Raw genomic sequence first — 16,673 nt, 5'->3', positions numbered from 1 at the left:
TGTAGGGGCGCCCGAGGTGAGCCATTTCACCTTTTGGACCAAGGGTATCCTTGGAGTACTTTTAGGTACCCATCATTTAAAGGGTACAATATTGCAATAAAGTGGAGTTCACCCACACATGAAAACTCCGTCTTATTTGTTGAGAATTTTATTGAGTTTCAGTTCGAGTTCGAGTTCAAATTTGAGTTGAGCTAAAAATTTAGGTTGTGTTCTTTTTACTGTTTTTAAGTCATTTTTAATTTTCAATTTTCTAAAATAATGAAAACACGTTATCTTTGCTGTTTTTAAAAATGAATTTTTGAAAACAAAAAAAAAATTATAAAGAAAATTAAAAACAACAAAAAATTATTTTAAGTATTTTCATTCAAAATAAACTCAAAACATATTTATTTATTTATTTATTTATTTATTCATATTTTATTATTGTAATGGAAAAAAATATTACAAAATTTATTAACTTTAAAAAATATATATATTTTTAATAATATATTAACATTAAATATTTATAATTTACTTAATAATCAAATTTATTGAATAAAATATCATTAAAAAAATAATTTCAAAAAAAACACGTTTTCTAATTTTCTATTTTGAAAAACACTTTTTCAAAATGACAAAGAGAACGCGTTTTTAATTTTCTAAAAATAAACTATCAAAACAGAAAACTGAAAATGAATTCAAAACTTAAAACTGAAAATTGAAAAGTAAAGAGAACATAACCTTAGATTTCAACTTGTGTATTTGAAAATTTATCAAACTTAAGCTTAGCTTATTTATATTAAATGTACTTTAAATAAATTTCAAATAAATTTTAAGCGAATTTTATATGAGTTTTTTCATAAGTCTTTAATTTGAAAATCATTATGAACTTAAAACTTCAAATCAACTCATTTGCTGAACAAGGTTAAAAATCAAACTCAAGTTTGAAGTTGTTCACGAGTAGATTTGTTCGCTTAAAACTTTAAAAATGTGATATAAGAATACGATATAACAGAAATATTGTGAACAATAGAATGTAAAAACAAATGGAGTAAGGGACATTTTGAAGATTGGAGACATCGATATCTTATAGTGTGTTGCACTTTCTCTTTTCAGATTATTCGAGAGAATTATTGTTAACCAAACACAGCTATTAATTCAAATGTTTCTCTTAATCACATGCGATTTGCATAGACACATAGGTCTTATCATGTATCATGGTGGGCGTGGCCCCAAGGAATCTTGTTGGAAATTAACTTTCATATGTACTCAACGAGGTTCGAACAAAATCATTTAAAGTATGAATTGATAGGATTAATGATTAATAAAAATCATCAAATTAAAGTTTAATCGAGGATGAATTGATATATATTTTTATTTATTAAAGAAATACATAAAAATAGAACTTAAATTTAAAGTATTTAAAAAGTAAAATATATTACATAATATTTAATAGATTTAAAAATACATTAAGTAACATTTTCGTACAATTAGTAAAAAGGTTACCTAACAATATTAAGACAAATTTATGATGAAAATAAAATAAAATTTAAAATCAAATATTTAAATTATATAGCAACAATTATAAAAACAAATTTTAATATGAAAACATTTCGTGCAAGTTAAAATTTAGGGCTAATCATGAAAATGATATAATCTTTTTTGCAAATTTATAATTTTATTTAATTTTAGAAATTAAGTCTAAATTAGCTCAATTAGATACAATTTTATCTATACATTTAGAGAAAGTGTCTTTATACTGATTTGGCATACCAAATATTATGTAACAATAATATTTATAGGATTTACATGTACACATAAGTAAAAAAAAAAATTTATTATAAAAGAATAAATTATGTGGAACAAATTACTTTTTTTTTTCTTACTTACATGTATATGTAAGTCCCGCAAATATTATTATTATATGACACATGTCTTGCCAAGTTATCATAAATACACTTCATCTAAATCAATTTTACACATTGGATAAAATTATCCTCAATTATGCAAATTTAGACCTAATTATCAAAATTGAAATGATTGATAAAATTGCAAATTCATAAAAAGAATTAGATTATTTTCATGATTAGCCCTAAAATTTAATACATGGTTACAGAAATAAATGTTTGAAAACATATCTATTACTAATTTAAATCTAAGGTAAAACTTTATTTTCTTTAATAAATAAAATTATATCACTATAAATTTAATAAAAAAATAACTAAGACTCAAAACTTAAAATCTCCTACTCACCATCACTACCATTTACCATTAGCCCATTCCTCCAATCAAGGATATAGGACAAAATCAATCCTAATCTGTTAAAATCCAAATTTAACAAATATAGCAGACATCTGAGATCTCATTTGATGCATTCTAAAAATGAATTAAGACCAATCTTTCTTGAACACAAATAAGAGCAGTCGACTATCTTAGGGAGTAACCGAGATGCTTACTTGATGAATTACAACCTCCAAAAATCACAAAAGCAAAACTTTATCCGCTTGCTAAGCTGCTTCACCTGCATTTACATCTACCTCAGATTAACAAGCAAATCTGATCTTTTAGTATTGATGGGTGGTGTTCTAAGAATTTATAAGAGTTAACAATGAGAAGGGTTCTTTTCTCAATCCAAGCAAAGACACTGGAGACTTAAGTAAAAACGACTACATCCCAACGATCCACGAACTAATATCATCGATGCGTTTGAATAAGCATGAGGGACTGCCCAGTTCAAATTCAGACACAAAATGTATCAAGCAGGGGCAGCAATCTGTACAACGATCAATCTTCGTGTTCATCTTCACCTTCGGACTCTGCATGGGTGGAAGATAACCCAGTTAGAGATGACACCAGAACAATGATGTTAATAATAACTGAGCAACCCAATAGTTTTAAATTTCAAAAGCATGTCCAAATGGGTGGAGCGTGAGTCGTGCCACGATAAGGTTGCTTAAGATCACAGGTTTTAGTCATGGAAAACAGCCTCCTTGAAAAGCAAAGATATATAGTTCTACTAATAATCTGTTCTTGCTGCCCATCAGAATACTAGGAATTGCTTTTGTTACAGCACCAATGAAGAAAACTTGACTTTCATAAAAGTTCTTGCGAGCCAACTGCCAATATAAGAAGCTAAATTGAAAAAGAAACTGATTTTCATTAAAAAAAAAAAAAAAAGTTGGTTGCAAGCTAACTGCCAATCTGAGAAGCTAAATTTGGATATAAAAACGGGCATAGATCAAACTCGAACATGGAAATGGTAATTTGCAATCCAAGAAAATTAAAAAAAAACAAACAAAATAATTGGAACACAAACAGTACTCGGGCATGCATTCTCAACTTTCAAGTATATCCAACTTCAACTAAGTTGTCTGTCGAATAATGTCAGATATAAATGTGCATAATATTAAACCAATACATTTTGAGGCGCTGAGCAAGTAACTGTGCCTTATTTGTGCCAGTCGTAAATATCGCATCTATTTCGTGTTTGTATATTATAGCAACCATTTTTACAGAAGAAGCTTGGGTGGCTTTGCACACCCTCTTCTCCTTTCCTCATTATTTATCCCGGTCCATGTCTCCAAATTTGAATTATTATCATGCATATTACTTGGTTCCATCAGCTCCTTTTCTTTATTAGCCTTTTTAGCCCATAGTCAATTCAAAGAACTCAGATTAAATTCTTCGATTTGCAAGAGAGAGGGAGGAAGAGGACGGTAATATCTTTGCTACTGCCCGCCACTACCAACAATGAAGAAGGAGAGAGAGAGAGAGAGAGATTTAAATAGGACGACATTCTGGACATTTAAAAAAAAATAATTGCCCTTATGTAACTACAGAGGTATTGGCTGATACAAGTTTAAACCTCAGGGGAGGTCCCTATAATTTTTCAAACTAAAGAGGAGGTCTCTATAATTATGCCAAACCTTAGTGGTGTGGTTAGTGTAATTTACCAATTATTTAACTCGTTTTACAGCCTGAACAAAAAAAATTGAGTATAGATTCATGTTTTTTCCTTTTCAAAATAGTCATTTCTTTCCAATTCATATTAACATGCCACAGAAAACGAATATATCAAGTGCAACTTGAGATAACACAAATAAACTATTTTTTGGTACAATACTTCCATGATTTTGTACTGCCACCCTTCTTGTTCCCAGTTACTACACATTCAATTTCAATTTGCATCATGTTCATCATATAACTATAATTACTATGCATAAGGTTCCACATTTGTGGTACTAGTTTTAGCAAAATGTTAGGAAGTCAAAGCAATCCGACAATTGTGAGTGAAATCATCATTTCACTGTAACTCCCATGCTAAAGGTGCCTTTACAGTTAGCTTCAGTAGCTATATTTATATATCCTGTCGCCATTTCATGCATAGCCAAATAAAAAGGGCATAGAGCCATTTGTATGAAGCATGAATTATAAAGGCTAGACATTTGCGTGAAGCAATCTAACTTTTCACTGGACCCACTGCCTTAGAGGAGTTCCCAGTTACCAGAACAGTGAGTGAAATCAATTGATTTCAGTGTAATGTCCATGGGGAAGTCTTTACAGCAAGCTTCTTCAACAGGACATTTGCAATGACTGATCAACGTTTCAGGGATAATATGAAGAGTATCATGTATGAATAATAGACTCCCTGTTGATCTAAGCAGTTCAAACAGATATGAATATAGAAATAGATAAGGATACAGACACGTGATATAGCAATACAGCACAAAGTAAGAAATGACGATATCAAAAGTACATTTTTTATTTGCTAGAAGTAAGGTGACATGGGATACAACGATCTTATAGAAGATATGATCATAGATAGAGATGATTGGCGAGCTAAGGTTAACACAAGTCGAGCCCACATAACGGAATTAAGCTTGATGTTGTTGTAATTGGACTCATTGGAGATCCAAAATCCATGTAGCCGACCCCACCTAATGGGATTAAGGTTTGTGATTGTTGTTGTTGTATGTTTGACATAGACACCAAGATTTCCAACAATTATTCATGTCAGGCATGAGTACAACCCCAAATATGAAGTGTTCGTGCATCCTAACTATCAGCAAATGTTTTCTATTTTCCTAACCCATTATGTTAAATGAACTATCTTATAAAAGCTTCTATCATAGAAAGAAAGATTGAATTATTGTTGACTTACCAGATCGAACATCTTCACTAATTTTACCTCTTGCTTGTATTTGTTTCACAAGCATTCTGTACATCAACACCCACCAATATATATGCAGGACAAGCAAGCTAAACAGAAGAGAATTGAACACATAATAGTAGATTGGTCCGTCCACTTTGTGCGTTTCCTTGTTCAAGAAGAGGACAACTTCAGAACTACAATATGGAGAAAAACAATCTTATAAAAAATAATAATGTAAAAGCCCTTCAAGCATGACTAATACTTGCATACTCATAAAACGTAATATAAATGGCTACGATATTAATTAATATAACAATATTAGTAGAGAGAAAGAAACCACATAATAAGATGTTAATAAGCATAGAAGACAGTGAAATCAATAGGAAAACATGTCATCATTAAAACATCTATGACTGAGGCTGGAAAGAAATGTGTGTCAAAAGGGCAGATTGAAATTTCTCCCATCATCAAGACTGGAATTCTTGTAACTATTACAAACCGAAAAAAAAAAAAAAAAAAAAAAAAAAACTAACTGGTTCAGAATTGCAGTCGAATTCAAGCATAGTCTCCAGTAATGCAGCCCCCTAATAGCTCAAGGAAGCTTAAGAAAATATGGATGTTGAGCAATGGAAGATTCAAAAGTTGAAGCATGATATAACAAAGTTGCTATAAAGCAATTCAGGCCCCAACTTCAAGGGATATTTTCTTATAGTGCTATCCTAACAATTAATAACTTGAGGAAGGACAGCTTCTCATAGTGCCATCCAAACAATTATAGCTTGAGGAAGGAAGAAGGATATTTTCTTGTTGTATTGATCCAATATGTATCATAGTGTTGGTGTATACTATTTGCAGATGATATTGTCTTGGTTAAGCTTGGGATATGGAGGAATACCATATAATCTAAAGCTTTTAAGTTCAGCAGGTAGAAAATTGAACATGTGAAATATAAGCTTTACAAAAATAAGTTAGATGATGTTATGGTGAGACTTCAAGATCAAGTTACGTCAAGAAAAAAATCATTGGATCAATCATCCAAAAAGATAGAGAGATTAATGAATGTTGCCCATATAATTAAGGCCTAATAGTTAAAATGGAAACGTGTGATTGGCATTTTATGTGATAAAGTTGAAAGACAAATTTTATATAAGGCCAGCTTCATTGTATGGCATAGAATGTTTAAAACACCAACATTTGCAACAACAACAAAAAGAAAAGTGTATAACAGAGGTGAGGGTGTTGTGGTGGATGTGCAATCATACAAGAAATGCTAAAATAAAAAATGAGGCTATTATAATAAGGTCAAAATTGCCCAATTCAAGTTAAGATAGACACAATTAAGATGGCTTGGACATGTGGGTAGAAGACCGATAGAGGCTCTTGTGAGGAGAATAGATGGAATGGAAAAATTCTTTTTGCCAAAGAGGTAGAGGAAAACAATGGAAAGCTCTTAGGTATGATGTGATTTATAAGGGGCTTATAGAAGAAATGACCATAGATAGGATGATTAGCTATCGAGAACTCATGTAGTCAATCCCACCTAGCGAGATTAAGGCTTGAAATGTTATTGTTGTTCTTGGATTGGTCCAATATGAGAAAGGAGGATGATCAGTTGATAAGTCGCCTGCTTCTTCATAGTTTCGAGGCTTCATAGTTGCTAGAGAGACTTGCGGTTTTATTTTCCACATTTTGTAGCATTCAATGGATAATGCAGCTTTTTAGTGAAGGATCTTTCGTCTTCTTGGGTTGAGGTTGTTCTCTGTCTTCAGTTTAACAATGATTTTCATTTCTCTTGCCTCCTTTTGTCGTGTGGTACATTCAGCAAGAAAGGACTAATTTAGCCTTTGAGGGTGGGGAGCATTCTACTGATACCTGAAATTTCTATCGTCATTTCATTTTTTGTCGAGACCTGATTCTGTTTATTTTTCTTTGTGTTTTTTCGTTTTCTTTGTTTCATTTTATTGAAGAGCTGTTTTACTTCATAGTTTTTGATGGTTCTGGTTTGTCCGCTACTGGTCATCTTATTACTATCAATTAATATTAGGTCATTTGATATATAATGAAACCAAAATAGACACATCATTCTGTAGATGAATTCTGTATGTAATTTTGTCGTATAGCATTATTAAATTCAATGGAAACAAGATTTTAGCTTCAGTTATTAATTTAATCCATTCCATTTCATGTGTTGGGACAAAGAAATTAGGGGGTCTTAGATAGCCAATTGCATGAACATATAAACATTTGCTTACCTTGTACTACGGAGGACCCAAAATGGATAATAGATGATACGGAGTAGGAAGAAACACAGCACAAAAATAATAAACGAAAAACTAGCAATAGTTTCTGCGCCACTGTATTTAGACATCTTCCCTACTTCCAAAAATACATCAGTTGCATCATGAAGAGCCAAAACAACTGAACCAACACGTGCAAATCTGCAGGAAAAAAATGGAATCGACTATAAATATCTAATAAGAAATCCACACTTTCATAAGCAAGAGTTCCAAATTTTTACAAATGATAAGAAGATTGCACCCATATTTTTCTATACTTTCAACTAACATATTAATGATATCAGATAAGACCTCTCTTCATACTTATTTGCATCTTAGTTGGAGTACAACCCATTTTCTGTCTACTATTATTTACCAAATGTTCAATGACCTGCATCTGAGCTCTCTAAAACATACCTTAATATATAAGAAAGCACAATTAGAATAACAGATGCAACATGATGACCCATTGATACCCAAAAATCAGAGCGCCTTGTTTCCCAGAAAATCAGAGCAAATATGGAGTATGTATAGAACCCAGCAGCATACATGTAGACTCCTTTTAGTTTCAACCTGAATATTCCAAGAAACAGCCACAGAACCAATTTAAAGCCTGGTAAAGATCAAGGCCAGAGGATAGAAAATAACTGCTTAAGTATGTATGGTATTTCAAATCTTACTTAATCTTCTGATCAGGCCAGACCTGATTCCCTGGTCCAACCCAAAAATATACTGTATTAGTGAACCACGGCTCATTATAAGTAACAGAAAGTGCCAGAATCTCCGCTGAAAGAAAATAAACACATTTCCAAGCTGATTCCTTGAATTTTCTTATCTTCCTTTTCCTCACACCTCTTGCAAAGTCCAGTGTCTGGTGTTGTTTCCCGAATATCAATCGTCTGCCCAACTTCTGCAACATGTGATTTACTTCCGAATTGATTTACAGAGATCAAAGAGTGGGGGTTGGGGTGGGGATGAGGGTGAAGGGGAATCTGGGAGTTTCTGAAATTAAATAATAGACATAGAACAGGCAGCACGATTTGCTGTTTATGGCACAAAAATACTGTCTATAGAACCCTGGCTTAGGATGAGAAACTATCAAACTCATGATTCAGTTGCCATCACTGTGAAGATTTATTAAACTACTCACTCCTAAAACATAGTTGTGGAAGTGTGCAAGTAGGAAGACGATTGTACAACAGCATACCCAATCCTTAACACTTATTCTTGCTCATGAAATTCAAAATCCAGTTTATAAGTTATAATTCATCATTGTAAAGGATAGAGATTTGAGAACAAAAAGAAGAGGAGAGTGTTTCTGTGTTTAATCTTTTAGAACATAAGTGAACTATGTCCTCTCAAATAAAAATAAAAAAAAACACAAGGACAGTAAAATACAACCTAGTTGACTAAAGAGTCGGTTGTTAAAAGGAATGGTACATCCAGCTGATAGTCGATGAGATAGTCAAGTACAGGATCAACTACAGAATATAGTTGGCAATTTTTTAAATATTACTATTTAAGAAAAAATATTAATTAGACCAAATTATTTTAAAAAAATACTACTCCAACTTCCACCTCACATGTCACGCTAGAAAATCTAGCATGGCAATTTTGTAGCGGGGAATCAGTGGTTCTTCCCAAGAGATGCTGGTTCAACTAGTGCCTCCTGTTAATGCTGTTTGAACCAGCATTTTAAGGGAAGAAATGCTAGTTGAACCAGTATTTATTTACCCAACCTGTAAGTTTGACATTTTTTAAGAATGGAAGCTAAAAATCCAACATTTAAAGTAAAATTTTAAACGTTTAACTGGAAATTTTCAATTGCAATTGAACTTGAAACAGATAAAAAATTTGGTGTTGCACTTCAGTACTCAAAAGTCTTCGTACTCTAGATATAACACTCACTAATAGAGCCATCTACACCATCATGTATGTTCCCACACATTTTTGCCTTCTGCTTTATCCAACTAAATTGCCACTGATATACCTTATCTGATAATTATGAAATGCTTTGTACAAGGTAACTATAATTGGAACTTCCAATCAGTAACCGCACAAAATTGAGCCAATTAAACTACATCACAGACTTACCTCACACAGTGAGTATATAAAGATTTAAGCGCAAAAATTGCAGAATTCATTATTGAAGAATTCCATAATCAAAGAATCTATAAGGCCAAACCCAAAAATATTCAGCTTTGCTTCTATACAATGGTGCCAAAAAGATATCAGATAGGAGTCGCTTCCCATCATTCTAAAGAACCACAGAAGCAACATTTAAGATATTCGCGGCTCAATTTTACAGATAGCTGCGTTTCTGTGCCAACTGATCGAACTTGTGAAAGTAAATCAAGGAACTACTAGAACTAAATAAGCGTACCTCAAATACTACTCTGTCGAGGAAGAAACGAACGGATGGGAAGAAGAGAACGAAGAAGGGAAGGGCAAGGAAATCTTCGAAATTGGGGTCCGATTCTTGTTCCCAATTCACGAATTCGGCGACAGCCATTGCTGCTTCTTCCCAGTAACAGCACAAATCGGTGGGGCAAACCAGAAATCGGTGCTAATGCTGCATCGTCTTCTTTCAATTGGATTCTACAAGCGATAACAGGCCGTGATTTTGGTTCTGTCTTGCTGCGATGCTACTGTACTGGTTCTGTTGATTCAACGTTCACAAATCGGTGGGGGCAACCCGATCGAATGCTCACCCTTTCTCATTGTGGCCAATGAAATATTGACCGATGGGAGTGTGTCTGAGTGGCTAAAATGTCTATTTTGCCCTCTGACTAACGGTAAAATGAGTATTTTATCCCAAGTATTCTTATGGTATTTTTGAATGATTAATTACATCAATAATTACTTAATTTTATATTTTATTATTGTTTGGTCATTAAATTTTGAAATATTATCTATTAGTTACTAATATTTCAAAACTGTTACTGTTTAGTCACTAAATTTTAAAATATTATCTATTAGTCATTAATATTTTAAAATTATTTCTCATTTGTCACTCGTAAACTTAAAGTTCAGTGACTAACGAGTGATGAGTAAGAAATAATTTTAAAATATTAATGACTAATAGGTAACATTTTAAAATTCAATAACTAAGTAACAGTTTTGAAATATTAGTGACTAACAGGTAACATTTCAAAATTTAGTGACCCAACAGTAACAGAATGTAAAGTTGAGTGATTATTGGTGTAATTAACCCTATTTTTGAATATCGATACTTCGGGCCTATATGTTTTAAAAGAGTGTGTGTAAAATTAAAAGAAAATAATATATACATAAATAATTTTTAAAAATTGATATAATTTATAATAATTTTATTTAAAATTAATAATAATAAGCTAATCTATTGTTACTTGCTTTTAAAGATGAACATTTGATCCATTTGATTATCAAATTGACTGAATTGTTCAAACAAAATAAATAGAACTATTTTTTATAAATAAATAAAATCGAATCAAATAGATAGAATAATTTCTCAAATGATTAAAAAAAAAAAACAAAAACAATGCTTATGTTCTATTTAATAGCTTCTTCTTATGTAGCTCTATCAAATTTGTCATTCGCTACTTCTTAATTTGATAAAAAACGATATCGTTTTTGACATTTTAATTGGTTTGGTTATTTTAATTTTTTTTTTTCAACAAGAAGACTGAACCGATCCGAAATAACTAAAAAATCAAATTTAAAATCGATTAAATTGATCTACAAATTGAATTGAATTCCCAATTTTAACAGATTTAGTTTAATTATTTTGGTTTAATAGAAATTTTGCTTACCCTTACGTTTGGAATGAATGAGAATTCAATTAAAATGTACCTGATATAAAAACATTATTAAAATAATAAATTAAATATGAAATTAGGAATTAACTAAATACATTACAAATAAATATAAATAAGAATATAAATAAAATAAAATGTGCAATTAACAAAATATAAATAAATTAAAGAGTACGATTAAAATTATACCCAAAAGCATTTGGCTTGTAAAAATATTGATAAAAATTGTTTTGTTATTACAAAAATAAAAATTATAAAAAAAAAACTCTCAAGAAAATATAAAAAATAACACCCTTTGGCATTAATAAAAATTAATTGCATGATCACAATTGCATGTGTTTTGTTTAATTGGGCAGACACTTAGGTAGCTTTTGTCTAAAAAATAAAAAATTACTGCACACATCCCTAGCTTTTCTTGTTATTAGATTTTGTAAAAGGTTAACACATTTTTTGTCGTTTCTATTACTTAAATTAATATTTATCTCTACTCCTTGCATGATAAGTTAGTTGAAATGTTGTTAGTCAGTCACTTTTTTCTGATTCAATATGGTCGGGCAAAAGAAGAGGATAAAGGGAGTAAATGCGAGCATTCAATTAATTCAATTATCAAATAGTTTAAAATTGTATAAAAATCGAATTGAATCAATCAAACAAATTCAAAGCCAAATAAATTGAAAATCGAAGAGAACCAAAACAATTGAAATTATCAAATTTGAAAATCAAATTGAATGGACCTTTAGTTTGAACCAAACTGAATCGACAATTTTAATTGGTTTAATTCAATTATTTCAATTAACAATTTTAACAACGAAAAAAAAAAATGTAACTTAGTGTTATAAAATAAAGAAAGATCACTTTCATATCTACAACGTGTTTAGCCAGTTTCTTCTTCTTTTTGTTTTTTTTTAAAACATTAAGATGCTCCACATAAATTTAACCTAAATAAAATTTCGTTTATTTCTCTACCCACAAATTCATAATACCAAAAATAACTACCTAATTAACCATGCAAGGGCGATAATCTCAAAAGGAAAATGCTATTTGTACAAAAACTTGGTTATAGAAAATGTACAGGGATGATATATCGCGAAATATCGCGATATTTTGACATCAAAATATCGCGATATTTCGCAATATTTTGAGTTCATCCCCTCCTCCCTCTCTCCCCTCTCTCTCCCTCTTTCCCTCGCCGCTGCAGCCTCACCTGCGGCCGTTCTTCGCCTCCGCCTGGTCTCGCTGTCGCCTCGCCTCGCCAGCGCCTTGCCTCCCCTCGCCTCAGCCGCCTCGCCTCGCCGCTGCAACCTTCGCCTCCTCACCCTGTCGCCTCTATCGTCTCGCCTCGTCGCCTCTGCCACCTCATCGCGTCGCCCCGCCTCGCCTCGCCGCTGCGGCTGCGCCTTACCTCGTCGCTGCCTCTGTTGCTGGAGCCGACGGTGTGAGAAGGAGAGCGAGAGAGAGACAGAGGGAGAGAGAGATGCTGCATTTGGGGCATTTGGGTTATTAATTGCAGGGGCAAAATTGATATTTTGGTTGTCCTATAAATTTTTCTGTAAGATTTGTTTAGGGTTTAGGGCTTAGAATTTCTGTAAGATTTGTTCTGTACAAATAGCTTGACCCATCTCAAAAATAGCTACCTGACATTGCAAACCCAAACAATTTGGTTACAGTTTTGTGGTCTTAAGCTCTCCATGGCAAATAATTCATGGTGTATATATAGAGAGACAGCCCAAAGCTAAGACCAGATTTCACCATTAGTTCTGTTAATTAACACAATCAGAAAGCAAATCAAAGAGGGGCAAAGGCAAAGTAATGGAGATGGTGATGAGATTAACCTTCATAGCAGCAATTTGGATTTCTTTCTCATTCATCTTCACTCATCAGCTAACACAAGCCCAGCCTGGCATTTTTGACATAACGAAATTCGGTGCAAAGCAGGGCGACGAAGACATCAGTCAGGTAATTCACAACCATAAGATGACGAAGTTTTCAGCGCACGAGAGACTCTTATTTATGAGTCGATAATGGTTTTATTTGTATGTTATCTTGGCATCTTTATTTGAAACAATTCATCATCTTTTCCTCTGTTGCAGGCTCTGTTGACTGCTTGGAAGGAGGCCTGCGCAGTGACAACTCCGAGCACAATCATGATTCCGGCGGGCACATACTTGTTGAACGAAGTGCTCCTCACCGGCCCATGCCAGGGTCCGATCAACATTCAGGTCCACGGCACCCTGAAGGCTCCCGCCGATCCGCTTGCATTCAAATCCGCTACGTGGATTACAATCAACAAAGTCAGTCACCTCACCATTTCCGGCACCGGAACGTTAGACGGCCAAGGCGCCGATGCCTGGGCCGCAAACGATTGCATCAAGAACTCCAAATGCCGCAGGTCTGCCATGGTAAGACGATTCTTCTTCGTAAAGTTGAATTTCTAAACCGTAAATTCAAATTCCGATCCACTTATCGTCGCCGGTGGATGACCGGTAAACAGAATCTGGCTTTCAACTTCCTCAACGACACGGTAGTCCAGGACATAACTTCTCTGGACAGCAAGCTCTTCCACGTCAATGTCATCAGCTGCAACAACTTCACCTTCCAGAACTTCACCATCATCGCGCCTGAATCCAGCCCCAACACCGACGGAATCCACATGGGACGCTCGAACAGAGTCAGCATCCTGGACAGCACGATAATGACCGGAGACGACTGCGTCTCCGTCGGCGACGGTACCACACAGTTGACGGTGGAGAGAGTGACCTGCGGGCCTGGCCACGGCATCAGCATTGGAAGTCTCGGAGGGTCCCCGAACGAAGCGCCCGTTGAAGGCGTTGTGGTTCGGAATTGCACGTTCAAGAACACGACGAATGGCGTGAGAATAAAGACGAAGCCGGAATCGCCTAACCCTAGCGTCGTCACCGACGTGAAATTTGAGAACATCGTGATGAACAACGTCGCCAATCCGATTCTCATCGATCAACTGTATTGCCCGGGGAAGCAATGCACGGAGAAGGTAGGATCCAAACTGTAATTAAACGAATCAAGCAAATCACACACGACATGATCGATCTCGAAAATAATATCGTTCTGATTTGATTGGATTGAATTTGAATTGTTCGTTCAGGCTCCATCTCTGGTTAAGATCAGCAAGGTGAGCTATGACAACATCCGGGGAACTTCTTCGACGCGGGAGGCCGTCACGATAGCCTGCAGCGGCGGCGCACCGTGCGAAGATGTGACGATCGGAGACATTGACCTGACAAACGTCGGAACCGGCGGCCCGGCGACGAGCCCTTGCGTCAACGTCAAGCCGACTTTTACCGGCAAACAGAACCCGCCGGTGTGCTCCTCCGACTTCTCGGCACCCACAGCATAGAGGTTCCCGTTCTCCATCAAAGGGATAAATTTTGGCAGAGAGTTAAAATTGATGGAATCAATCTTATTTTATCAAATTACTAAAGTTGAGACCTCATTGCTAAAGTATAGTTCAATGTGACTAATTTTAATTGGTTTAATTCCTGATCCTTTTAAAAGAGTTCGTGTGAATAAATTTTCATATCTTTAATTAGATTGTTTGAGGTTGGGCTTTTTTTACCTTCTCTTACAATTTTTTGTTTTGCAAACTTCAACGTCTTAATAAAGATATTTTTTAATTTAATCATTAAATTTATTATTATGTTCAAGTGACAATAATTATATTAAAATAAATTTTATAAAAAAAATTTTAATATTTCATTGGAAAGTGAATTATTTTATTTGCACTAAAAAAATAGAAATTGAGTTGATCAAAATTGAAAAATTAAAGGGCCTAATTAATCTGTTTTTGTCTTTAGATAAATTGGGTTATCTTTTATCTTTATATGATAAAGATTACTGATTACATATAGAAATAATTTATAAATTAATATTCATATAATTATTTTCATCTAGCAAGCTAAAGATTTAATATATTGTTGTTGGGTTTCATAAATAACACATGGTAATAGTGAAATAATGTTGTTAAGACTGGACTCACCGCAACATTTATCAATCTCCTATAAATTCGAGACTTTTTATCTCTTGGTGTAATTTCTAATAATTAAGTTAATATTCAATAACAAAAAATCGAGCACACTAACGAATAAAATAGATTATACGCATAGCTATCACAAGAAAATTGAGAGTTTTTAAAACTCGTAAAGAAGATAGTCTAACTATGATTTTTACTAAAAACTTTATCTAACACGTGATTATACATGATAAGAATATGATGCCAAGAGTCGAAGCTATGTCGGTGGAAATATACTCATTAATTGTGGGGCACCAAATCTTGTCATGTGATAGGCCTAGATGTCTTCTAAATGACATTTAGAATCACATCATGTGTCATTTTTTTGCTAATCCATATACCTCGTTAAGCCATATGACACTTTGAGATTAGTTGATGAGTTAATTATTTATCCCTATCATATATTATTTTATCAACTCTAAGCCTCGTCAGCCTAATCTTACAAGTCATACCATGGGCCATGTCCCTTCGAACTAGAAAAAAAACAAGAGAAATAAATAAGGATAATAATGCCAAAACGACGACGTTTGAGTGGGGCAAGTAGTTTAAAACAATACAAGTGGGCCAGTGGCAGCAGAACATGAGGCCTAGCTTTAAGATTGCAGATGGATATATCCAACGGAAACTTCTAACGCTCAACAACGGCCGTCAACTAATATATGTATATATCTATATACATGTCAATGTATAGAGACTCGCCGGGAGAAAAATGTTTCTGACCGGAAACATCTCGGTCCCTCTCCGGTCGCCGCTCCGTCTCAGGACCTGCGGCGTGCACCGGGGAAATGTCGCCGTTTCGGCGCAATTGCCGCCGACCAAGAGAAGTGAGCCTGCCGCGAGCTACAGCTACTCGATCTCCGACGACGAGCTCGAGTCGAGAGGCTTCTCGCTCCGGCGGTCGGTCGGGGAGCTGAACATGGAGCAGCTAAACTCGGTGTTCGTAGCGGTCGGGTTCCCGAGGCGGGACCCGGAGAAGATCCGGATCGCGCTGGAGAACACGGACGCGCTGCTGTGGATCGAGCACCAGAAGACGCAGCGGCCGGTGGCGTTCGCGAGGGCAACCGGCGACGGCGTGTTCAACGCCATCATTTGGGACGTGGTGGTGGATCCGTCGTTCCAGGGGATAGGGCTGGGAAAGGCGGTGATGGAGAGGTTGGTGGCGGATCTGTCGGGGAAGGGGATCAACAACATCGCGCTCTATTCGGAGCCCCGGGTGCTAGGGTTCTACAGGCCTCTAGGATTTGTTGCGGATCCGGATGGGATCCGGGCAATGGTTTACTCCAGAAAACAACAGAGGAAGAAGAAATGAAGATAAGATGAATCAATCATCATTTCATTATTCTTTTTCTGATTCTAATCTTTTTCTTGTACTTATGACAAATTTGGGATTTTCTAATCAAGTTTTCAGTACTGTTGCATGACCAAAT

The 16,673-nt window shown here is 34.7% G+C and overlaps 3 protein-coding genes across 4 annotated transcripts; 2 read left to right on the top strand and 1 right to left on the bottom strand.

Annotated features, from left to right (window-relative positions):
• Positions 1-2,353: 2,353 nt before the first annotated feature.
• On the bottom strand, positions 2,354-10,126 carry LOC127806652 (ceramide synthase 1 LOH3). 2 transcript variants are annotated; one of them, XR_008024460.1, is made up of 6 exons: positions 9,791-10,126; positions 8,088-8,317; positions 7,825-7,980; positions 7,384-7,569; positions 5,141-5,297; positions 2,354-2,795 (listed from the first exon to the last, which is right to left on the bottom strand). XR_008024460.1 is itself a non-coding variant. In XM_052344069.1 (6 exons), the coding sequence occupies exons 1-6, from the start codon at positions 9,917-9,919 to the stop codon at positions 2,764-2,766; spliced, it is 918 nt and encodes a 305-aa protein (XP_052200029.1). In that variant the 5' UTR covers positions 9,920-10,124; the 3' UTR covers positions 2,354-2,763. The 2 variants fall into 2 exon arrangements, 1 of the variants encoding a protein (XP_052200029.1); XM_052344069.1 differs by having other exon boundaries at positions 5,141-5,325; positions 9,791-10,124.
• Positions 10,127-13,010: 2,884 nt separating this feature from the next.
• Positions 13,011-14,574, top strand: LOC127806363 (polygalacturonase-like). Its single transcript, XM_052343597.1, has 4 exons — positions 13,011-13,157; positions 13,292-13,600; positions 13,693-14,211; positions 14,323-14,574. Exons 1-4 carry the CDS (start codon positions 13,011-13,013, stop codon positions 14,572-14,574), a joined length of 1,227 nt encoding a protein of 408 aa, XP_052199557.1.
• Positions 14,575-15,955: 1,381 nt separating this feature from the next.
• Positions 15,956-16,616, top strand: LOC127806558 (serotonin N-acetyltransferase 2, chloroplastic). Its single transcript, XM_052343926.1, has one exon. It carries the CDS (start codon positions 15,956-15,958, stop codon positions 16,553-16,555), a length of 600 nt encoding a protein of 199 aa, XP_052199886.1. The 3' UTR covers positions 16,556-16,616.
• Positions 16,617-16,673: the final 57 nt, after the last annotated feature.

The sequence above is a fragment of the Diospyros lotus genome, chromosome 7 (genome assembly GCF_014633365.1).
Source record: "Diospyros lotus cultivar Yz01 chromosome 7, ASM1463336v1, whole genome shotgun sequence".
Classification (NCBI taxonomy): Eukaryota; Viridiplantae; Streptophyta; class Magnoliopsida; order Ericales; family Ebenaceae; genus Diospyros; species Diospyros lotus.
The sequence above is the reverse complement of the archived record's forward strand: the minus strand, read 5'-3'. Positions and strand labels throughout refer to the sequence as shown.